Source organism: Myotis yumanensis, unplaced genomic scaffold (assembly GCF_028538775.1).
Source record: "Myotis yumanensis isolate MYYU_CA2020_CCGP unplaced genomic scaffold, mMyoYum1.0.hap1 SCAF_1, whole genome shotgun sequence".
Lineage (NCBI taxonomy): Eukaryota > Metazoa > Chordata > Mammalia > Chiroptera > Vespertilionidae > Myotis > Myotis yumanensis.
In genome coordinates this window covers 17,337,993-17,361,947 of record NW_027223752.1, presented here as the reverse complement: position 1 = coordinate 17,361,947, position 23,955 = coordinate 17,337,993, and the positions used below count along the sequence as shown (strand labels likewise).

The 23,955-nt window shown below is 51.5% G+C and overlaps 1 protein-coding gene across 6 annotated transcripts in view; it reads right to left on the bottom strand.

Annotated features, from left to right (window-relative positions):
* The window catches only part of TTC7B (tetratricopeptide repeat domain 7B), a 191,992-nt gene that overhangs the window by 159,130 nt on the left and 8,907 nt on the right, over nt 1–23,955 (bottom strand). For all 6 annotated transcript variants that reach the window (XM_070414930.1, XM_070414946.1, XM_070414963.1 and 3 more), the window contains exons 2-3: nt 14,608–14,762; nt 12,581–12,749 (exon numbers count right to left, since the gene is read on the bottom strand). In XM_070414930.1, the coding sequence (XP_070271031.1) occupies nt 12,581–12,749; nt 14,608–14,762 (324 nt within the window). The remainder of the gene's footprint in view (nt 1–12,580; nt 12,750–14,607; nt 14,763–23,955) is intronic.

Here is a 23,955-nt window from a genome sequence, read left to right as displayed (position 1 = left end):
GCCCCACTTCTACCCCACTCCCTCCACTCAGGGACTTTCCAATAAAACTTTTTTCACTGCACCTGAAAGGATCTCAAGGTTTCAAAAAAGAAAGAAAAGCAGCTTCTCAAGGAAAAACCAGGATCCCCTCTCTTCCCCTTCCTTGCACTCAGCAAGGAGGAAATCCAAGCTCTGAGGGGTTCATGATGTGCCATCATACAGGGGCTACGGCAGAGACGACCTGGAGCCCTGACCTGGAGCCCTGACCTGGAGCCCTGCGGGATGAGCTAGCGACCAGGCAAGCCGGCAGAGCTGGGCCACAGCCCCCAACAGCTGGGGGGGGGGGGGGGGGGGGGGGTGCTGTCTGCCAGCGAGGAGGCACGGCCGGTGGTTACATGTCTGTCCTTATCAGGCCCCTAGAAGGTCATGGCCATTAGCAAATATCCCATTCATAGAGGTCAGAATTAGGCTCTGTCCCTTCAAGATCTGAACGTTCATCTACCAGGAAACCCTCCAGGGCCCCTCCGTGGACGTCCTCGCGGAGAATGACTGGCCCATCAGCAGGGCTCGCCGAGCCCAGTGAGCGCCAGCCGGGCCTGCGTGCGGCCGCCCGCTGGAGGCACCGCTTTCTGGACACGGCCTGCGCTCCCTCAGGGCCTCCCTGACCCGAGGTTAATAAGGAAGGCTGGCAATGCACCCTTCTTCGCCGGCCCCTGACCTCGCAAATGTGAGGGCCTGCGAGCGGCGAGTGGCGAGTGGCCCGGGAGGCGGCGCCCGGCACCGGAGGGAGCGTGCGGGAAGCAGGCGCGGCTCTGCGCAAGCGCGAACGCCGGGCGAGGACGCGGCTCCCGCGCCCCCTGGCGGCCGTGGCCGGCACAGCGGAGATGACCTCGGAGGGCGGCGAGCAGCAAGTCGCAGGTGGCATGGCCCACAGAGCTTCAGGCATAGGACTTGCTCAGAGGCCTTCCGTGGAATTCCGGGTTTAGAACCCCGCAGTTTCAGTAAGAAGCCCGAGTGCTGTCAAGGAAGAAGACGTTTCCAAGACCTCCTGCGAGGTGCACGCTGGTTCTGGGAGCCACTGGACACAAACCAGGGCACCTGGCAGCACCCCAGGGAGACTCCGCCTCTTTCGGTCAGCTTCAGCAGTCTCTGCACCTGGGCGTTTCTACAAAAATGACACGCCAGCCTCAACCTAGGAAGCAAGCACTTGACAGCAAGGAGGAAAAGCCAGGGGTAAAACAGGGGGTCCACCCTTCGCTCCTCCTCTGAAATGGGGACCCTACCCCTTTCCCTCTCATTGTTGTTGTCAGGGTTAAGGATGTTAAGAGGCAAATGCTTAGAGGGTGTTTACAAGGAATTTTTTTAAACGTTTTAATTATTAATCATTTACTACTATTATTCCAGAACCTAGTACCTGGTAGGAGCTCAAGAACCTGAGTTCTCCCTGTGCTGGGTCCGCCTGGCCCACGGGTCAAGCTAGGCCCTGGAGGCCCAGCTGCAGCCCAGCCCCAGTGTGGCTGGGGGACAGCCAAGAGAGCCAGCTCTGACGCCCTCCTTCTGCACAGAACAGTCTGTGCTCTGCTCCCACCCCCAGAGCTCTGAGCTTTCCAAATGTGGATACGTTTTTCATTCCCAAAGCATCAGGAACATTTGGGGGGAGAAAATGAGCACCAGGCATGATTTGAAAATGATGGAAGCTAAGTCATGGGTGGTGGCAGTCAAGCACTGTAGTAGGAGTCACGAGTCCTGGTTTTGAAATATCAAACAGGAGCCTGGACGAACTAGGTGCCTTTTTTAATAACTTGGCCAGCTTTGTATGAGTCTAGGGCCCTAAGGAGAACCTAGCAGGAAGGATCCAAATCCTAAGAGTGAACAATACAGCAGCTAGCACACAATGCAGGGGAGGAAACTACATTAAAGAAGCCCCAGGGGTCACTGTCTTTCAACGAAAATGAGCCACAGGAGATGGGCTCTTCAGAGCCAAACAAGCTGAAACACCGTCCACAAATTGGGATGATCCAACCTGAAGCTGAGTGTGGGTAGGGAGGAGTTACAGACAAGATTAGTTCTTTTATGTCAGGCCCAAAACACAATCCCGTTCCATCTAAAATGGAGAGGATCTCAGAATACACTGAAAACACTGCACTTTGGCGTAAGTAACTTGTATGTTACTCAGATACAGTTTATCTTCGATTGTCTGCCCCTAGATGCCAGGGGGAAACGTCTGCAGAACCATCCCGCACAAGCACCCTGTGTGGTGGGCATCTAAGCAAGCAGCTTAGATGAGACACAGCCCAGAGACCGGCCCAGAGCAGGCACTCCCGTATTTAATGATTTAATGAATCAATTACATGATCTAGTTTGAGAGAGGCAAGTGGCAGATGCAAAATAATTCAACAAAAACTGAGCACCAGATTGGATGGTACCAACTAGAATAGAGGTGGCTCAGAGGAAGGAGAGACTGACATGGACAACAGGGCTGGAGAGGTTGTCACTAAGGTGTCACTGAGTGTGGCCTCCTCACAGGGAAAAAGAGAGGGCTCCAAGCTGGAGGAGAAGGCGAGCAGAGGTGGGAATGAGCCTGGCAGCGGTGAGGGCAGGGAGGTGGGCGGGCAGGCCGCAGGCAGCCTGGAGCAAAGTGTGGGGGCACAGAGCAGGGCACAGCCTCTGAACGCTGGACAGATGCTCAGCCGTGCTGAGACCTGAATGTTGAGCAGGAAGGACTCATCAGGAACTCGAGCTTCAACAGTGAGGGAAAGATGACTTCAGGGGAGGGCGTGGGGTGGGGTCCGCTCTTGATTACCTCAGTGTGAACTTTTCCCTGGTGTGTGAAACCTCAGACCAGTCCAACTAGTTCTGGCACTAAGCCACTGTCTACTTACTGCCTTCACCACATTTAACTACAACCTACTTAGGAATCTAAACCTGCCACAATGTTCACATGCTCATGTGTCTCAAGCTCTGGGACCCCCGGGGGAAGGCTCTGTGTCATTTGCATCCCCCCTCCCCTTCATCGGCCTGGCAGCACTCTGCCCACAGATGAGAGGGGCCTCAGTTCTTGCCTTCCTCACTCTCTGTGGTCCTGAGTGAGCTTCAGCCACTCCCGAGGTGTAAGCAAATCTATACACAGTCAATTCCTTAATCCTGAAACAAACGACAAAAAAACCACAATAAAGAGCGTAGAGACCCTCATGCTGAGCAGCAGCCCCAGAATTAGAATGTCCCGCTGGATGCGCCCTCTTGTGGTCACAGAGGTATCCTCACCTTCAACGCCAGCCCAGCCTCTCCTCCAGGGCTCCTTGCCAGTTTTAGCTACATCATTACCTGCCCAGCGAGCTAAACTAAAAATCTCACAGTCATCTCGATTCCTCCCTCAACCACCTTCCCACACCAACGCTCCAACACACATACTGTCTCAATGGCCTACTGCAACCCAGGTTTTTGCAATATCTGTCAGGGTCCAGCTGGGACAAAGCCATCAATCTAGTTCTGTCACATAAAGGAGACAATGGATGGAGTTGTCTGCATAGGGGATGAAATAGATGAGAAGCCAAAAAGGATGGCATTGCATCCCAGAATTCTGCAACAGCAGGAGGCCACTCACCTCCCTGGGGTTGGAAAGGGCAAAGGGAGGAGGCGGAGTTACAAGAGCCCAGAAGTTGGGGCTTTGGGGTGGGAAATAGGACCCAGCAGAAGTTCCCTATTGGGGGTCGAAACTACAGAGGAAGGGTTTGCCTGACAGAAGCTGGAGCAACTGAAGACACCCAATTGCTGTTAAGGTGCTGCCTGAGGCAAAGCAAGAGAAATACCCTGGATTCCCTCTCCTCTTGCCCTGATGTCCTGCCAGTGCTTCCAGTTGGCCAAACCAGGCAGAAACGAACTGGCTTGGGCATCTCCGAAACGGCCTGTACAAGTCAGACCCCCTGAAATGCAGAACAGCAGAGGAGAGGGGCTCAAAGCCAGCTCACCTTCACCATGATCTTTAATTCCTTCTCATCTATTCTCCACTCTGTACCAGAAAGATCTTCCCACTTATAAGCTTAGTTCCGTCCTCCTGCCTAAAACCTGGCAGTGGCTGGTAGTTTCCTGCAGAAAAAATAGGACTCGCCCATCAGGCTGACTTTGTCGATCAATTGCAAATACAGAAAATGCTGCTTCCCTGGACGATACTGAGCTTACTTTATAACATGGGATGAGCTGCTACTCCAGGTATCACTATAGAAGAAAATAGAGACTCTTCCTCAAAGTCATTCACCCTAAATCCTTTCTGAAAAGAACTATTTGCCATGACTGGGAGGCTCACGGCTTTAATGAAAAGATGTCATACAGAAGAAAGTGGAGAACAAGGAAAGGCTATTAAACTCTATGAAAGGAATAGAGTAACAAGAGATTGAATTAGTAATAAAAAATCTTCCTACAGAGTAAAGCCCAGGCTCGGATGGTTTACTGGTGAATCCTACCAAATGTTTAAACAAGAATTAGCACCAATCCCTCATACACTCTTCCAAAAAGTCGAAGAGGAGGGAGCATGTCACAGTTCACTCTGTGATGCCAGTATTATCTTGATACTCAGACAAAGGCATCACAAGAAAAATAAACCAAACTATCCATTATGAATACAGATGTAAACATCTTCAACAAAACATTAGCATACCACACCCAGCAACATATAAAAAGAATTATGTACTGTGACCAAGTGGGATCTATCCCAGGAATGCAAGATTGGCTTAACATATGAAAATCAATTAATGTAATAAACCATATTTAAAAAATAAAGCACAAAATACATGATATCTTAGTAGAAAAAGCATTCAACAAAATTTAACACTCTTTCATGATAAAAAACACTCAAAAAAACTACTAAAGGTGAACTGGCTTTGATAAAGGCCATGTATGAAAAACCCACAGCTAACATGGTACTTCCTCTGGTCACCTCTATTCAACGTTGTATTAGAGGTTTTGCCAATGCAATTACGCAACAAAAAATAATAATAAAAGGCATCTAGACTGGAAAGGAAGAAGGAAAACTATCCTATTTACAGATGACATGATCATTCATATTTATATATATATATATATATATATACATATATATATAACCCTAAAGATTCTATAAAAATTATTGGAGCTAAAAAATGAGTCTAGCAAGGTGATAGGATGAAAGATCAATACACAAAAATCAGTTGTATTTTCTATATACTAGCAGTCAACAATTTAAAATCAATTTTTTAATCAACTAAAAAATGATTTTACTATGATAGCATAAAAAAGATTTAACAAAAGGAATGTAAGTCTTGTATACTGAAAACTACAAAACTTTTTTTTTTAAATATATTTTATTGACTTTTTACAGAGAGGAAGGGAGAGGGATAGAGAGTTAGAAACATCGATGAGAGAGAAACAATGATCAGCTGCCTCCTGCACACCCCCTACTGGGGATGTGCCCGCAACCAAGGTACATGCCCTTGACTGGAATCGAACCTGGGACCCTTCAGTCCGCAGGCCGACGCTCTATCCACTGAGCCAAACCGGTTAGGGCTACAAAACATTTTTTAAAGAAATGAAAGAAGATATCCCATGTTCATGGATTGGAAGATCTAATATTGTTTAGATAGCAACACTCGCCAAATTGATTTACAGATTTACCATAATCCTTATCAAATTCCCAGCATGCTTATCTTTGCAGAAATTGACCATTTGATTCTAGTGAAAATGTAAGGGACCCATAAAAGCCAAAACAATATTTAAAAAAAAAAATGACTACAAAGCTATAATAATAAAAGACAGTGTGGTATTAGCATAAGGATATATATATAGACCAATGAAATAGAATTGACAGTCCAGAAATAAACTCTTACATTCATGTTCAATTGACGTCAACAAAGATGTCAAGACAATTCAATGGGGAAAAATAAAAATAGTCTTTTCAACAAATGGTGCTGGGATAGCTGAATGTCCACATGCAAAAGAATGAAGTTAGACCCCTACCTCACACTATATACAAAAAATTAACTTGAAATAGACTATAGACCTAAATGTAAGCGTTAAAACTATAAAACTAAAAAAAAAAGAAGAAGAAACCAAAAAGACACCTTGATTAGTCGATGGTTTCTTAGATACAACATCAAAAGCACAAAAGCAATAACTGAAAAAAAATAGATAAACTGAACTTAATAAAAAAGAATGATACCAGCTATAACATGTGAGAAACCTGAAAATATTATGCTAAGTGACAGAAGCCAGACAAAATATTACATATTATATGATTCCATTTATATAACCTGTCTAGAATAGGCAGATCTATAGAGACAGAAAGTAGATTAGTGATGGACGAGGGCTGGGGAGCATTCATCAGGTATGGGAAGTGACTGTTACTGAGTACAGGGTTCGTTCTGGGGCGATGAAGATGCTCTAGAATTAATTTCAGTGATGGCTGCACAACTCTGAATATAAAAAAATCACTGAACTGTACACTATAAAAGGTTGTATTTTATGGTATGTAAATGATATCTCAATAAAGCTGTTTTAAAAAAAGCTATAGAGCATATTGGTAATATGAAAAACTGAAACAACACAGATGTTCCACAGGCAACTGGTTCAAAATATCCATAAGGCAACCCACTGTGCAGCCATTAAAAAGTGTTTTCAAGCCCTAGCTGGTTTGGCTCAGTGGATAGAGTGTCAGCTTGCAGACCAAAGGGTCCCGGGTTTGATTCCGGTCAAGGGCATGTACCTTGGTTGCAGGCTCCTCCCCAGCCCAAGCCCCCATGTCCATGCAGGAGGCAACTAATCAATGTGTTTCTCTCACATCGATACTTCTCTGTCTTTCCCTCTCTCTTCCACTCTCTCTAAAAATTAATGGATTTTTTTTTAAAAGATATCAAAAAGTTTTTTCAAAAATATTTAATGACATGGAAAATAATTATACACATATATACATAGAGTGAAAAAGCAGAATATAAAACAATATATATAGAGTAACTTTAACTGTGCATAAAATAATGAATGTATATCTACATATTTATGCATTTTAAATATTTAAAGATATATATAGTTTAAAGAGACATAGGCATTTATATAAAAATATATATGTTCTAAAAGTGGTTAGCTCAAATGGCTGTATGGTGACGGACTTTATTTTCTGCTTTATGTTTTTCTTTATTTTTCAAATAGCCTATACTCAACAACGAAAAAACAAACGAAAGAATAAATGTTCCCTTTCAGATCAAAGAGATTCTATTCAGTGTTGGCCAGAATGAGAGGCGGCCCGGCCCACACGCTGCGCAGGAAAGCACACAGGAACAGCCGGCCTGCAGGCCAGTCTGGAAATACCTCCCTTTTGACCCAGAAACTCCACCTCTGGTGAGCCCTCCTAGGGAAGCCGCGGAGAACAAGCACAAAGCCCAGCTGGGGGGGCATCCGTCACAGCCTCACTTACATGTAACAGTGAAAAGCTGAAAACAACCGACATGTCCCAAAATAGAGGCTTTTGAGGTCAATGTATTTTAGCTCCCCATACAATGAAACGCTGTACCGCTGCTGAAATGATGCACAAATGGACATTTGCCACGGGAAGTGTTCATGACTGCAGTGAAGTGGGAAAAGCAGGTCGCAAAGCAGGAGATGCAACGTAATCTTATTTTTATTTTTAAAAATCCACACATATGGTAAGTATAGAGGAATACACTAACATGTCAACAGGGGTTCCTGGTGGCTGTGGTCCTACAGTAACTTCTCGCCAATGAACTGTCAGCAGTTACTTATGTGTGTTACTTCCGCTCCCCCTGGACACCTCTCTCTTCCTTTCCAAGAGCTGCAACATTCCAGCAACCCAGCTTCAATCACACAGCTGTGGGCTGCGCCCCAGCAGAAGCGGGAGGAATAGTAACGTCAGCGCACACAGCCACCCACCCGCCTTGACCAGCTGGACTAGCATAGGGCTGGTACAGGACTTCCCTCATATGGGAGCCAATGCATTTTGGCCTCTTTATCACAACAGGTACATACCAAGGCATTTACAAAGGCCATCTCTAGGAAGGCGAGCCACTTCAGCTCCCGCTGTCCGAGCTGCAGAAAGTCACCCCATGTCCAGGAGGGCTAAGTTCCAAAAGAGAGTGGCCATGTGTCCACTGGTCCCAAGCCATGCCTCCCATTTGGGAAAAGAACATCTGTGCCACTCGGGTCCTGGAGATTCCAATGGCTATCTTAATCTGCACCCAGAGCACAGGCCTCTACTCACTTGATGAACCCAGGACTACCAGAAGCTAAAGTTTCTCCACTTCTTCTATTCCCATTCTCTGTTTCTCTACTTAGGTTGAAGAGATAGGAGGAAGGAGTGGGGGCGGGGGGATCGGGTGGGGAGAACTGAGACCCACTTAGGAGCTCCCTGATCATGGAAATGAACTGGAATGTACCACCTTCAGGAAGGACACCCATGTCAGGTGGGTTATGGTGGGATGTCAGTATGATCTCACAGGTATTCCCATAATTAGCAGAAATGACTCCGAATCATCAAAATATGCTCAGTATGCTATCGACATGCAAAAACAAACAAACAACCCACAACAAAACCCACACATCTGACCATGACAGGCTAGAAGCAGACACCCAGAATCACCTGAATTACATGACAGGCATCTTGGTAGAAATCCAAGGGAAGTTTCATACATTTCATTCAATTATTGAGCACCAACTATATGCCAGACACTGTGCTAAGTTCTGAGAAGCGCAAACAAAACAGAATTCTTCCCTTAGAGCAGCGGTTCTCAACCTGTGGGTCGTCAACCTGTGGGTCGCCACCCCTTTGGGGGTTGAATGACCCTTTCACAGGGGTCACCTAAGACCATCAGAAAACACATATATAATTACATATTGTTTTTGTGATTAATCACTATGCTTTAATTATGTTCAATTTGTAACAATGAAAATACATCCTGCATATCAGATATTTACATTACGATTCATAACAGTAGCAACATTACAGTTATAAAGTGGTAACGAAAATAATTTTATGGTTGGGGGTCACCACAACATGAGGAATGTATTAAAGGGTCGTGGCATTAGGAAGGTTGAGAACCACTGCCTTAGAGGAACTCCTCACTAGCAGGGGCATCTGGAAATGGTACAACTAATCCTAGGACGATTTTCACCTGATTCTAATCCACTGTGCTGGGGCGATACTGAGCAGGGTTGACTCTGGAGATAGGACTCGTGAGCTTGAGGGACGGAACTTATAGGAAGAAACCTGGGCAAAGGCAAGGAGCGAGTGGGGGTGGAGCTGAGGAGAGGAGGTAGGCAAATCTAGGACGTTCTCCAGTGGCCTGAATGCTTTCTCCCCGAGGAAACCTGACCTGGCCCCAGCGAGCTCTGGTCCATAGACCAACAGAGCAGAGAGATCAGAACATGGGCTCTGGAGTCGACCACTCTTCAGACTGAGTCCCTGCCTGCCCCTCAGTAGGAGCCTGGGCCCTGGAACCATCCAAGGTCGGGTCCCGCCTCCATCACTTCCCAGCGGTAGCACCCTGGGCAGTTATCTAACCTCCCTGCACTCAGTGTTCTCATCTGCAGAATGGAAAAAACAACAGTGCCTACCTCACAGGGTGGCTGTGGACATTGGCTGATACCCAAAGCAGAGGGCACAGCCCCTGGCACAGAGCAGCCTCTGACATCATTCCTAGAAACCTCACCCAGTCTCTTCCTTTGTCTGTAAATTAGGGTTTGGGAGGATTAACGAGACAGTAAAGCCCTAACACGAGGTCCTCCATAACTGAATGACACTGGCTTCTGATTCCCAGGAAACCACGCTAACGTTACCGGGCCAGGGGAAGAGCTCCCGGCCACGGCTGGAAGGAAGAGTTAGATGTGGGTGTTCACTGACTTTCCGGGCTCTGGCTGAAAGCCCTGGTCGAGTCTGACCTCAGGAGACCATGCAAAAGTCTAGGTGACCTATGAACCTGTGCAGGTCAACTCCGCCGCCTACCACTATCAGGCCGCCCAGGGGAGGGGTGTGGGTGGAGCGCGTGCCCATCCAAGGGGCAGCTGCGCTCGGCTCCAGCCTGGTCTCGCCCTGGGAGAATGAGGGGACAGCTCTTCCCTTCTTTCCAAGAAGATGGAAAGCCGGATTGTTAAGTATTCCTGATTTGGAAATGCCGGCAACTAATTCGAAAGCATTGGAAACACTGAACTGACTCAGCACAGCCTGCCCTGGGTCCAGAGGTTCACGCCTTCTGATTTAGAGGCTTTGTACACTAACGTCCCTCCAATCCTTGTTGGCAATCTCCCCTGAAAAATTCTCAAGGACCCGATGAAGAAAGGAAAGGCCAAATATTCTGGCACAGAGCTCGGCCAAGAGCCTCTTGAACTCATGAGAGAACTGGCCCATCTTTGGGCATTTCTGTGAACTAGAGGGGCAATTTCCTGCCATTACAAGTCACTTCTAGTGGTTCCCCCACCAAACACTTACCTTCCACGCTAACATTTCCATCAGGCTCACTGCGCGCCAGTTCTGTTTTAAGCACTTAACATATACTATCTCATGTAATCCTCACGACAGTCCAATGAGAGCCTGATAGGTGGGGAAACTGAGGCACAGAGGCGTTAAGAACGTGTACAAGGTCACACAACCAGTACAGCGTGGGAGTTGGGCCCAAGCAGGTGGTTCAGCAGCCTCTCACCTGGCCAACCCAGGCTCTCAAGGCCTGGGGCCTCCACGGATGCAGCCACTCCCTCTAGGCAAAGGTGACCCTTCCCTGTCCCTGTACACGTGTGACTCCACATGTGCCTACAAAGTCAGAAACTAGCCAGGGCCAGGTCTCCCCCGAGCCAGCCAGTGGGTCCCAGGAGCCAGGTCCTCATCCAGGGCTGGGGACCCACTACTAACTACATATCACCAGGCCAGACTCAGGGACCAAGTCTCCTGTCCTCCTCACTCCCTTTGCATGGCAGCCACAAGACTAAGCTGGCAGTGCCACCTGTAGACAGTCTGCTACCACCAGGCCGTCTCAGAGCCAACACTAAGACCTGAGCTCTTGCTGCTAAGCAGCCCTAGAGCCATCCCCCAACCCCAACTAGCAAACCAACTTCTGGCTACGCTGCACTGGGCCCCATGTCAATCAGGCAGCTGGAAACTGCCAGAGGAAGCTTTGCAGAATATCATTCTTGGCCCGAAATAATACACACACACACACACACACACACACACACTCACACACACACACACACACCCCTCTCATGAGCCAAGGCACGTGCAGCGGCTCAGTGAGCACCCCAGAGAGAGGAGGGCAGCTATGTGGCACAGACCCCAGCACACCCCATGACTCAGACGGATGCAGACACAGGCCGGGCGCTCTCAGGACCTCCCGAGGCAGCCTGAAAGGACTGTGCCCAGTAAACGGCCAGCATGCCCTGTCAAGAGTGACAGCATCTTTCCCGGCCCACGGGGGCATTTAGAGGATTAATTAGGCGAACCTGGCAGTATTCGAGTTCCCCGGGGAACTTGAGGAATGTGTCACCCCCGTCACAAAGCTCTTAGTGTGTCTGGAGCTGCGTCTTTGTTCAGCATTGCACGGGACACCAGGTCAGACGGCTGGCAGCACACAAGAGGCCAGCGCACTGCTGGTCGGAGGGTTGCCCCCCGCCCACCCAGGGCCAGGCCTCCGGGCCAGCCACCGTCAGTCACGATGCACAGTGTGAACAGTGGGTGGCTGTGTCAGACGGTCTACTTCTCACCGTGGCCGTCAGAAGTCCAGAGCGTCTCTCCTCCTGCAGGAGGCCTCCGGGCCCCGCTGGCCTGCAGTGACTGCTCCTGCCTCTGAAAAGCTGTCACCTGTGCCCAGCTGCCACCACTTGCTGCCTTGTTTGGGGCTGACATTTTAAAATGTCATTTAGCAGCATTTAGTGCGTTCTAGGTACTGCGTTAGTGCTTCACGTACAATATGTGATGCAATCTTCACAAGTCTATGACGTGGACGTGATTATACCCATTTCACAGATAAGGAAGTGGCCACGTGAAAAAGTCAAACAACGGGTGTCCTCCCTCTGTCATCTCTTCCCATGAGACTACATCCTCTCACACTGATTACAAACTCCTTCCCGACAACCAGGGTGACACTGACCCCACCTTCTAGCCCCCGGGCCCCAGGGAGCATGGGTAAACACGGGATGACGGATGGTTACAGTCACTGCCACTTGGAGCGGCCACTGAGCCCTTCATTATCACACAGGTGGCATTCCTGAATGAAAATGTGGTCAGCCATGTGGCCAACCGGCCATAGAATAAGAATCCCTATAAATGTTCTGCAGCATCTTAATGACCAAGAAAAGTCCCTGCACACATTGCATATTAATTATCGGAAAACTTGGCTGAGATGTTGTTCTCTCCTTTCCTCAGTGACAACTGAAGACCTAGGCTCTGAGGAAACCGGGTGTTGCTGGGCCGCACATTACCCCGTGCCAGCCGTGGGCCCAGCCCAGCGCCCTGCTGGGAGCCCAGCACCAGCCAAGGGCCCCGGGGTCAAACCGCAGGCTCCAGGGAGGCTCTGCTGGCTCCAAACGGCACGGCCCTGGGGGACACCCTCCCAGGGACAGACGGCGCAGGCCTCACCTTTGGTAGCATAGGCTTCCGCCAGCACCCGCAACCGGTAGGGAGGGACGGCTGTCAGCGGCAAGTCATCGAGGCCCACCCGCGCGTAGATGTTGAGAGCTTCCTTATAATCTCCTTCCACGTAGTTCAGCTTGGCCATGATCAGATTGGATTCTTGTAGCAGCTCTGACTAGAAGGAAAAGGAGAGAAAACGCATTTTCCTACTATAATCGGAGGGATGCTCCCTGGGGACCCATCTGCTACCGCAAAGCTGGGGCTCTCCACAGAGAAACGGGGTGCAGCGATCACAGCAAGATGGCCCACGGCAGCCCAAAGTGGAAACAACGCAAACGTCCATCGGCTGAGGATGGATAAGCGAAATGTGGTGGAGCCGCACGTGGAATATTACTCAGCCATAAGGAGGAAGGAATAACGACACAGCTACAGCACAGACAAACCTCAAAACAGTATGCAAGGAGAAAGCCAGTCATGAGAGGCTCCCGGGGGCATATCAAATGGCCAGAATGGTCGAAGCTACAGGCAGAATGTAGGCCAGTGTTCGCCTAGGGCTGGGACGGTGGGAATGGGAGGAGCCGGTTAATGGTGAGGGGTGTATTGTGGGGTGATAAAAATGTTCTGAAATTCAGGTACAGGTTGCACAACTCTGTGAATAGTCCCGAACCACTGAACTGCACACTTTAAATGGGTAGATGATATGGTGTGTGAATTATATTTCAATGAAGCTGCTGCAAAATGAAACAGAAACCCTGAGGTTCCCCTAAGGCAGCTGAGCTGGACTGGGGCAAAAATAGAAGGACTACTTTATGAACAAAACACAGAAGCACTCGTCTCAAAAAAGGAAGCTCCACGGGCTTCCCGGGGGTCAGCCCACTGCACTGGGCAGGACCTAAATAACCGGAGGAGAGAGGCTTTCTAAATCTGTGCAAAATCAGCACCTGCTCTCTTTCCAAGGGTGACTTTCCTCCCGGAGCCATTCCATCCTGCTGCGGTCACTGACCCTGGGCCCTCTCCCCAGCCAGCGGCTGCACTGTCCCCTGATGGGCTCTCCTTCCCATCCAGGCAGGGAGGCCAGCTTCCCCAGGCCACGCCCACCGGCTCAGACTCCTGGCTCCCCTGCCCCCTCACCGCAGAGAAAGAAGAGGCTCCCAGCATCTATATAAGGAGACAGATTTATCTCCCAGGCCTTCCCTCGGAAGCTAAGCTATACAAGGCTGGCTTTTTCTGCTTCCAGAAGCACGAATTCTGTCATTTAAAGCTGTGACAGGGTTGACGGCTCAGGGAACCAGCCAGAGCATGGCGAAGCAGCTGTGTCAGCCACGGTGGCCACTTCCAGGCACTTCTGGGAAGGGAGCAGAGACAACAGGCAGCACTGGAGAGGATGGTGGGAGGGGCAGGGCGAGGGAAGGTGAGATGAAAGGGGATCCAAAGGAAGCAGCGAGGGAAGGCTGGAGAGGGAGGCGGAGAGCTGAGTCTAAACAGAACGGAGAACTGGCAGATGAATACATAGAAGGGTGGTGCGCAAGGCTTCCTGGGGAGGCGGGGGGGGGGGGGACGTTGTCTAGGGTCCAGGCTCGGCGAGGGAAGGTCGGGCCTGGTTCCCTCCCGCACCGTGGTACTGGGCCCGCCGTCCCCAGTAGGAAACCCCGCACAGCTCTGGGCCACAGCAGCCTGGGGCGTTCATGGACCACGTATTTCAGGCAGGAAATGGGGGTAGTAAGCGGCACTCCTGATGAACCTGTTTCCTACAGTGGAGCCCTGGGTCCCATATGGCAGCTCACTCCAAGCACCGGGGGAAGATCAGCGCCATTTTCCACAATCCGATCTCACTGATTGTGAGCTGTCACATCCCCGCCAGTGCTCATCAGAGACTCCGGAAGCCCCCCGGGGGCCGCCAGCGGGGGCTGGCCCATGGATCACACAGGAGCCGGCAGGGAGATGCTCCAACCCCGCCCCCCAACCACACAGCTCAGAGCAGGTGGCGCCAGCACCTCCCCATGGCCTCCCCTCGTCCCAGAGGCCCAGGGTACCTTGAGGTTCCCTCGGTCCAGGGCGGCGGTCAGGTGCTTGCGGACCTCGGTCAGCTGGGGCCAGGGGCCTCGGGGGCTGGCCCCCTGCCGCAGGGAGTGCTCCTTCAGGTACTGCTCCAGCTTCGACTCCCCGAGGAGGAGTTCTGCCATGTCATCTGTCAAGGACAAAGGGAGAGGCTAGGTGGGCGAGGAGTGGTCTCTGTGCTGGGAACCCCCCAGGGCCTCAGGGCCTCCCCCGCTTGCTTCACACCCCCAACAAGGCCCACCTGGAACCTCATAACCTCAGGTGGGGCCCAAGTAGGCACCATCTTAGGGTGCAGTCCAGTCGGCAGTAAAGAATGTTCCAGCGTACGCACTCAAACGGGGGGGGGGGGGGGGGGGGGGGGGGGGGCGGAGACGGACTCAAGCACTGTCCTGTCCTCTTTTGTCACGAAATTACGGAATCTAGAAAGACGGATACAGTAACACGGAGAGAGCTCCAGTTCAGTAGAAAGACATAAAGCTGCCTTGTGATTCATTCAGTCTGATCTTTATAAAACACACACAGGACCCAACCCATGTCTTTCCTGAGAGCCATGCAGTGGAACCTCCCAGCCTGCCGTGTTCTATGGCCTTGGTACACGGATACGAGCCGGGAGAATGTCTGCACAGTCAGACTCTTCAAACGAGCTTGTGCCCAAACAACCTGAATGCAGGCAGTCTGTTTTTGTCCAAAAGTCAAAACTATACAAACAGCCCGGCCGGTGTTGCTCAGGGGTTGAGCTTCGAACTATGAACCAGGAGGTCATGGTTCGATTCCCGGTCAGGGCACATGTCCGGGTGGCGGGCTTGATCCACAGTGTGGGGCGTGCAGGAGGCCGCCGATCAATGATTCTCTCTCATCATTGACGTCGTTGTCTCTCCCTCTCCCTTCCTCTCTGAAATCAATAAAAATATGTTTTAAAGAACTATACAGACACTGATATCAGGGACCGTTTGTACGAAGGCTTTATCCCTAAGAGTGCAATACTTATAGCAGTGACTTTGTTATTGTCGGTGCTGGCTGGTTAATAGAATAAAAAGCTCACTCCAGTGGCGGCTCCTTGGATCCACACATCCAAGCTGTTCTGAACAAAACCAAACAACCTGCACACCAGCCCGAGCACGGTCTACTTCCTCTGTGGTGGGACAGAACCTCATTGTGTCCAAATACAAAAGCAGCTTTAAAAAGTCTGGAGGGATGTACCTCAAACCCATGCTAATAGTTACCACTGGGGTGCAGGAAAAAGAACCCCACCTGGGGTTAGTGGCCAGAAGGGACCTTGGCTTGATCCTGAGCTGCCGGTCCTAGAGGAACAACCAGGGGTAGGTCCAGTATTGGTACAACCCAAAGTTCACTGAGACTCGGGGGCGGGGCCTCCAAAGGCCGAGAGCTGGACGGAGAGCCTTTCCAAGCCCTCTGCTCAGTGACCCAAAGCTGCCGGGCCTCCCGTTCCCAGCAGCACCTCCGCCTGTGTTCTGAGCAGCCAACAGTAACCTGCCAGAGACGGTGCTGAGGGCCCCGGGAGAGTTAACTCAGAGATCTGAGCTCAAGGGCTCTGTGGTTGTCCAAGAAGAAAAAGGAAATCGCAAGGACATCAGGCAGGACCCACAGCAGGGTCCCCCACCAGCGGACAATAAAGCTCCGCCTGCCGAGGGCGCAGGGGCGCCAGTGTAACCCAGTGGATGGACCAGTCAGGGACGAAGGTAACAAGCAGCTTCCTCCCAGAACGGAAATCCAGCTAATAAAGAAACCCAGGGCTCGGGGTGAAGGAGGTGTAGGCTAAGGCCTGCTGGTGGGTGTCAGAGCATTCGCATGCACAGTCTTAAAGGCTTACAAGGAGCACTGCTACAACGGAACCTGACTGTTATACACCAATACAACGCACATGTGACAGATGTATGTTTCAGGGTGGAAAATGTGGGGAAAGGCATTCCAGGCAGAAGGAACAGAATGTGCAAAGGCATGGCACAGCCTGGTTGTTTGGGAACTCCTAAGTGATTTGTTAGAGCTGAACCATGAAGGGCAGGGAGAGGAAGAGGGGAATGGTCCTGGGAGCTTCCTGCCAGGTGGGTGAGGATCAGTTCCTTAATTCTGGAAGGAGCCGCACGCTCCGGGCGAAGAGCTTACAATCTAAATTGAAATTCAGCATGGCTGCTATAAAACCATTTTTGAACTTTTTAAAATTTCCAGGCTCCAATTAATCTCTCAAGCAAATTGTTTTCTTTATTCCCCTGCAAAAAAGGTGATTTCCCTGCCATTCACTCTCCCAACCAGCAGGTAGAGATCTTAACCACAGCAAGGAGCTCTCATGCCAGAGCAATGACACCGAGGCTGCGCGGCTCCGTGCTAACGGTGAAGGCGGCTCGGCGGCCTGACCACGGGCACTGGCTGCACCTGCCAAGGACCTCACGGCAGAACCCACTGGCAACAGAAGAAAGGGTGCCACCTAACCGGTTGTTCATGCCCAATAGTGTGCCCAGCTATGTGCTGGGACAGTGGGACGAAACGGGAAAAGACCCCTCCGGGCATACAAGAAGGTTCATTTCAGATTAAAGAGTTAAATATAAAATAAAAGGGCATCAAAATGGTAAGAATAGACTTTCGCTTCCAGCCAAGACAGACCAAATTTAACCTCCCATTGGAAATCCACAAAAACATGACAGAATATATTTTTAAATAAAAACAATTTTCAAGACACTAGACATCAGGCAACAGAGGAGTGATCCCTGAGAACTGGGTAACAAACCAGGTTGGCGCTAGGATTGCCGGGAGAGTTCTGGCGGCAACAGGGCAACGGGGACACTGACAGCAGAATTCTGCCTCATGGAAGACTTCAGTCTCAGTATCTCTTCCCCTACTCCCCGCTCCCACTCCCCAGGCACTGAGGAGGGCACAGCTGGGCACAGCTGGGCAGTCCACAGGAGCAGGCAGAGCTGCAGGACTGCAATGCGGGGCCGGGACGTACCTGCCAGGATGGAGAAGCTCAGGGGTGCCCAGGGCTGGTTTCCCCCACCCCACGACCATTTTGGGGGGTTTAAGTGAGGCTGAGAAACCAGCTCTCCAGTGACTGTTAGCGGGATAAAGCCTGACATCGAATAGAGACTGCTCCTGAGATTAGCATGGGCCTCAGCCCCCGGGAGGGGCCTCTGGTCCCCTGGTTCATCTCCAAACAGACGATCCCCAATCCAGTAAGCCCGGTGGCTGGCACAGTGCAGTGCCCAGGCGGCCTCGGCCTCCCTCAGACACTCAGGGTCGGAGGGGTTGTGACCTTTGCCACTTGAGGTGACTGTCCCTTCCTCACAGCCCTCTCCCTTGTGGGATAAGCAGCTGACACAGAGATTTGATCAGATGATGGAGGGGGAAAAAGTTAGGGTTTCTACTCTATTTCAGGGAGTACTTGATATCAATACAAAAAAATCTCCAGGACTCGGTTTGTATGTCAATAGAGAAGCCTTGAGGCCTATTCAAACCATTCCTGCTGGGGCTCCGAGCCAAGAGGAAAAAACAAGCCCCTATTCACGCGGGAACTGGTTCTTCAGCGGCCCCTTTGTTACCCAGCAAAGACGGCCCTGTTCTTGGTTCTCGAGTCTCAGTCTCAGGGTGACCTCAGTGAATTCCATCCCCGGGTTCATTTGGCTGCTTCTAAGTCGCAGGTAGCTTACAGGTGCCTTAATGTTTGTGTGCTGGTCATCCCCGCTCCCCTCTTCTCCCCTCCCCTCCCCCGCATAGAGTGCTGACACAAAACAGACACTGTCAGATGCTTTAGGGCAATTTAGCAACATCTACCAAATGATTGATGTACCTGAACTGTCTGGCCCAGAAATTCCAGTTTTAGCAACTTACCCCACGGATACGTGCGCTTGGAGCACGAAGATGGGCAGACAGGGAAGTTTACTACACGCGCCCCCCTGGTGACAGCAGAGGACAGAGGTAACAGGTGTCCTGCTGAATGGACTGTGGGCCCCGTGCGATGTGACACCGTGTGCCCATTACACAAAGGAACAGACCTAAACACAAGCCTGTGGCGGCTGGATTGCCCTCAGGGCCCCGGGTCCTCAGCCTCCCTGAACCCACATGCTCTGTGGCTCTTGCACGGACCTGGGCGTGGCCACGTGACTGGCTCCGATCACAGGACAGTGGCAAAGCTGACGCACACAGCGCTTGGCAAAGGCCGTAGCCGCTTCTTCCCTCTTGCTTCTCTGCGGCCGCCATGAGAACGTGCTCGGGCTGGCCTGGGCCTGGGCCTGGGCCTGGGCCTGGGAGGTGGGAGGGCCAGGTGAGAAGCCCAGCCAAGGGCAGGGATGACACTGAGCTGACCCGCAGCTGCCCGAGGACGCACAGTGAGCCCTGGCAAGCCCAGAATCTTGCTGTTTTAAGGCACTGAGTTTTGGGGTGGTTTGTTATATAGTAGATAACAACCTCAGAGACAGAGACCCCTAACTACAGTGTGCAGTATATCACTATTATGTGTAAAAAACAAAGCCAACAACAAATGTTCGTAGAATGTACAGATATACAGCATATGCCTAAAAGGGCCCCCCCGGGAAAGTCCAAAGAGTGGTTGTTTCTGTGGAAGGGAGGAGAAAACATAGAGATAGTGCAGTTACCTTTCACTATATACTTTTTTTAAAAAAACGTTTTTTTTATTGTTTTCAGAGGGGAAGGGAGAGGGAAAGAGGGATATAAACATCAATGATGAGACTCATTCATCGGCTGCCTCCTGCATGCCTCACACCAGGGATTGAGCCCACAATCTGGGCATGTGCCCTTGACCAGAATCGAACCCAGGACCCTTCAGTCCGCGGGCTGACGCTCTATCCACTAAGCCAAACCGGCTAGGGCCACTATATACTTTTTAAATGTTTGATCGTTACTATTACATGCATTCATTACCTACACAAAACAACCAGGTAATTTTTAGAAAACCTAGAGCAGCTTGGCTGGTACACAGGAGGGTACACAGGACCTAGTCCATCACCTCGGAACCAAGTGAAGGAGTTCTAGGTCTGTGGTTACCACCGACAGCCCATCTGCCACTGCTCCGGGCCACCAGCCTCTCAGGCACACACCCTCCAGGCCCTCAGCATCCTTCCCAGGCCATGGCGATCCGTCTCTGCTGAGGGTGCCTGCCTGGACCTGCTATCCTCCCTCCCTTCTCCTGCCCAAATCCCAGGCATCCTTTGGGATGCATTTCAGGGTCACCTTGGAGAAGCTTTGCCCAGCGCTCTTGGCCTGAGCGAATCATGTTCCTCGAAGCACTTTGCACATGCACACACCAGCCAGCATTCATTCAGGGCCTGCGAGCTCCAGGGACGTCGAGCAGAGAATGAGACAGAGGAGGTCTCTGCCCTCGTGGAGCTTACATTCCTAGGCAGGTGGGACGAAGAGACAAACAGGAAAAGGCCAGACACTGGTCAGGATGTGCGGAGAACTAAAGCATGATGGGAGTGACCGGCGGCCACTTGAGATGGGTGGTCAGACCAGGTAGAGTCTCCAAGGAGAAGTGGATGAGGAGACTGAGTCGGCCGTGCAAACGGCTGAGAGGAGAACATTGCTCGGCGCACGGAGGGCCCAGGGTGGGAACCCAGCTGGGGTGTTCCAGGAACCGCAAGAAGGCCACGGTCCTGGAGCAGAGGAAGCCCTCAGGGCGGGGCAGTCAGAGAGGCGGGTAAAAGCAGACCTTGACATTCTCGTATTTTGTGGTAAAAAGTGTGGCACCATTCGAAGTGCGACTGGAAGTCTTTGGGGTGGGGAGGGGGGGATGAGCAGGGGGGTGAAATGATCGGATTTAGGTTTTGGAAAGCTCCCTGTCTGTTGTGTGGAGAATGAGCTCGAGGCTGGAGCCAGGCAGAGGCAAGAGCAGAAATGGGTAGAAGGCCACTGCGGCGATCGGTGGGAGGGACAGACACTTAGACAGACGGGTGAGGCAAGAAGTGGTGTGTAAAGGGAGTAAAGGGTGAGTGAGGACAGTTTGGGTCGAAGGTACAGAAACTGTCTATGTCCCCGTTGCTGGAACCCACGACATAATGAAGTTAAGGACCTGGCAGTGGGAGGTTATCTGGGTGGGCACATGGGGCCCTTAGAAGAGGGAAGTAGGAAGGACGAGTCAGAGAGGAGATGTGGCAAAGGCACAGGAGGGTCCCGGAGCCTGGAGGAGACTAATCTGCTTGCTTTAAAGATGGAGGAGGCGCCAGGAGCCAAGGGAGTGTGGGCAGCCTGTACGGCTGGGAGAGGCCAGGACAGAGCCCACCCCAGAGCCTCCTGCTGGCGTCGATTTTAGCCCACTGACACCCGTTTCCAACTCTGACCCCCAGAACTTTAAGAAGACACATTTGCATTGTTTTAAACCAGCACATTTGCGCCACGGCAACAGGAAACCAATGCATTGGGGATGAGGAAAGGAGAGGGATTAAAGATGAATCCTGGATTTCAGGTTGCACAAGGGCATGAACAGTGGTACCATTTTGCCATTTACCGAGGAGAGGAGGAATAAAACCAAGAGGTCTGCTTTGACCAAGTTAAAGGACATTCGACATCCAAGTACAGAACTCGTCGGTGGATGGAGGAGACTGAGCAGGAGGTTAAGGAAGAGAAAGCCAGGACCGTGTCCGTTACAGAAACCAAGATTAGGAAGTTTCCGGAAAGAGGAAGAGGTCATGTGGGTTAAAACCTACTGGAATATTAAGGCAGAGAAGAGAACGAACATTCATTACACATGGCAATTAGCTGACCAGAGGGTGACCTGGGCATCAGAGGTCTCGGGATGTGCAAGGGAGACAAGCCCAAGTGGCAGAGGCGGAGGGCGTGACGAGTCTGAAGAGGCTTTGCCAAAAAGGAGCAGGAGACGCGGCAATGAGACAGCCACGGGAGGTTAATGAAGGTTTCGCAGGAAAGTCTAGGCCTCTGAGTATCCTGCAGGGAGAGGTCGGGAAAGAGAGAGGCAGACGTGACCAGGAGAGAGGAGAGATGGCCGCAGCAGCCACGTCCTGAGGGGTGAGGACAGGGGGTCCTGCGTGAAGGTGGAGAAGGGGCCGCGGCCTTTGAAAGGAACTGAAACCCCGGCAGTGGCGGAGGAAAGCGGTGGCCGCGGTGGTCGGAAATGAGCGGGTTTCCTAATTGTTTCTATTTCCTCAATAAAGAATGAGGCAAGGTCATGAGCGAGGAGTGACAGGATGGCGTCCAGAGGATGTGAGAGGTCTCCGAAGAGAAAAGAACAACTGAGATGGACATTTTGGAAAGTGGGAATTCAAACAGACTGGAAGAGTGGCAGTGCCTTTGAGGTCATTGGTCGCCAAGCATAAGTGGCCAGCAAGGCCAAGGGCTTTCCTCCAGCAGCCAGCTGCTCGGCTGCATGGGGCAGGGGGCGGGGGGGGGGGGGGGGGGGGGAGGCAGAGCTGGGTGTAACTGGGGCACCAGTACTGACAAGCCCCAGGATGGAGAAGAGAAGGGCACACACCACAACTACAAAATATTGATTAGTTGTCCCCATACCTGATTTAAAATATATATATATATATATATATATATATATATACTTTTATTGATTTCAGAGAAGAATGGAGAGGGAGAGATAGAAACATCAATGATGAGAGAGAATCATCAATCAACTGCCTTCTGCACACCCCCCACTGGGGACTGAGCCTGCAACCCGGGCATGTGCCCTTGACTGGAACCGAACCCGGGGCCCTTCAGCCCGCAGGCCAATGCTCTATCCACTCAGCCAAGCTAGCCAGGGACCCCACACCTGACTTAAAATGTAAGTCATATCATGTCACCTCCCCTCAAAACCCCCCAATGGCTCCCATCTCATCCAAAGTGAAAGCAAACTCCTTGTAGCCGATCACCCTGGCTCTGACGTCCACCCTCTCGCTCTCACATTCATGCTCTACCTGGACCGCTTGGCGCAGAGCAGGGGTTCCATGTGCACTTCCGGAATGAGTCCACAGGTGCTTCTCCCCGTACAACAGGACCCACCCAAGTGCCTTCGCCTTTGGAGACTGGGCCCCTCCTCGAGGTGCCTGGGGGGCGGGGGGTGGGGGTTGATTGCTGAGCGAGACCCAAGCCTCGGCATTTCCACCTCAGGGCCTCGCTGCTCCCCCTCCACTACCTTAGTTCAAACTGTGACCCAGTGCAGAGGGCCTGGCCTGGCTCTTTGGAATTCTTGACTGAAAAGCAAAGACGGAAAAAGTCAAAGATTAAAGAGCTCAAAGCAAGTCGTCAGGAACGGTATTTTGAGAAATCTTGGTAGTTGGCGTCCAGGCTTCGTGCCAGAGCCTCCTCCCATGTCCACACACAAGGCAGGAGCTGGAAGGCAGGGACGGGAGAGTCACATGTGGGACAGAAGACAGTCATTCTGCTACCCTGGCCACACGTGTGCACCTGCTCGCGTACACACACACACACATACACACACTCTTCCCCTAGAGCAGTAGTTCTCAAACTTCCTAATGCCGCGACCCTTAATACAGTTCCTCATGTTGTGGTGAATATAATTAAAGCATAGTGATTATTCACAAAAACAATATATAATTATGTATGTGTTTTACGATGGTCTTAGGCCACCCCTGTGAAAGGGTCGTTCAACCCCCAAAGGGGTCGCGACCCACAGATTGAGAACCGCTGCCCTAGAGAAACCCAGCTGCCCTAGAGAAACCCAGCCTAAGGAAAGAAAAGGTAACTGGGAAGTCATTAGCTGCCGTTGGCTGGGCCTGTCCCCGGAGCTAGAAGTGCAGGAAGTGACTCTAGCGGGGCTGGGGGCACGTTATCAGGCCGGCCCAGAAGGCTTGGAAATGGCTCTTTGCGGAAGTCAGCTCCACGCAGGCAAGTTACATGCACACCCACACTATCAACAAGCATTTTTTGAAAATTCAAAGCCCCAGCCCAGTCCCTGCCCTCGAGAGGAATGGTCTGAGGGGAGACAGGAACCACCGAGCCCGGCATGTGGCGCGGAAGGACCACCAGGTACACTCAGAGGCTGTCGGAAGCCAGTGAGGTCTGAGCTGGGCCTGAGGAATGTCTCCAAGTGAGACTCCAGGCAGAAGGGAGGCTGGACACACTGGTGTGTGTGGTGGGGCAGGGGCAGGAAGAAGGCGACCGTGGGGAGTGGGGCAGCTGTGAAGGGCCTGGGAGACCTACCTCCCCAGGCCTCCAGGGCTGACTGGAGAGCTGACTCCCTTGGCCTGGTGGCCAGGGAAAGAAAAGTGGCATTTACTGCAGGTCCCTGGGCTTGGCACCCCTGCCAGCATCCCCTCGCCGGCTGGCACTCCTCCAAGGCTGGCTAACTAGGGTGTTGACCCTGCAAGGGCCAGAGACAGCAGGTCCTCAAG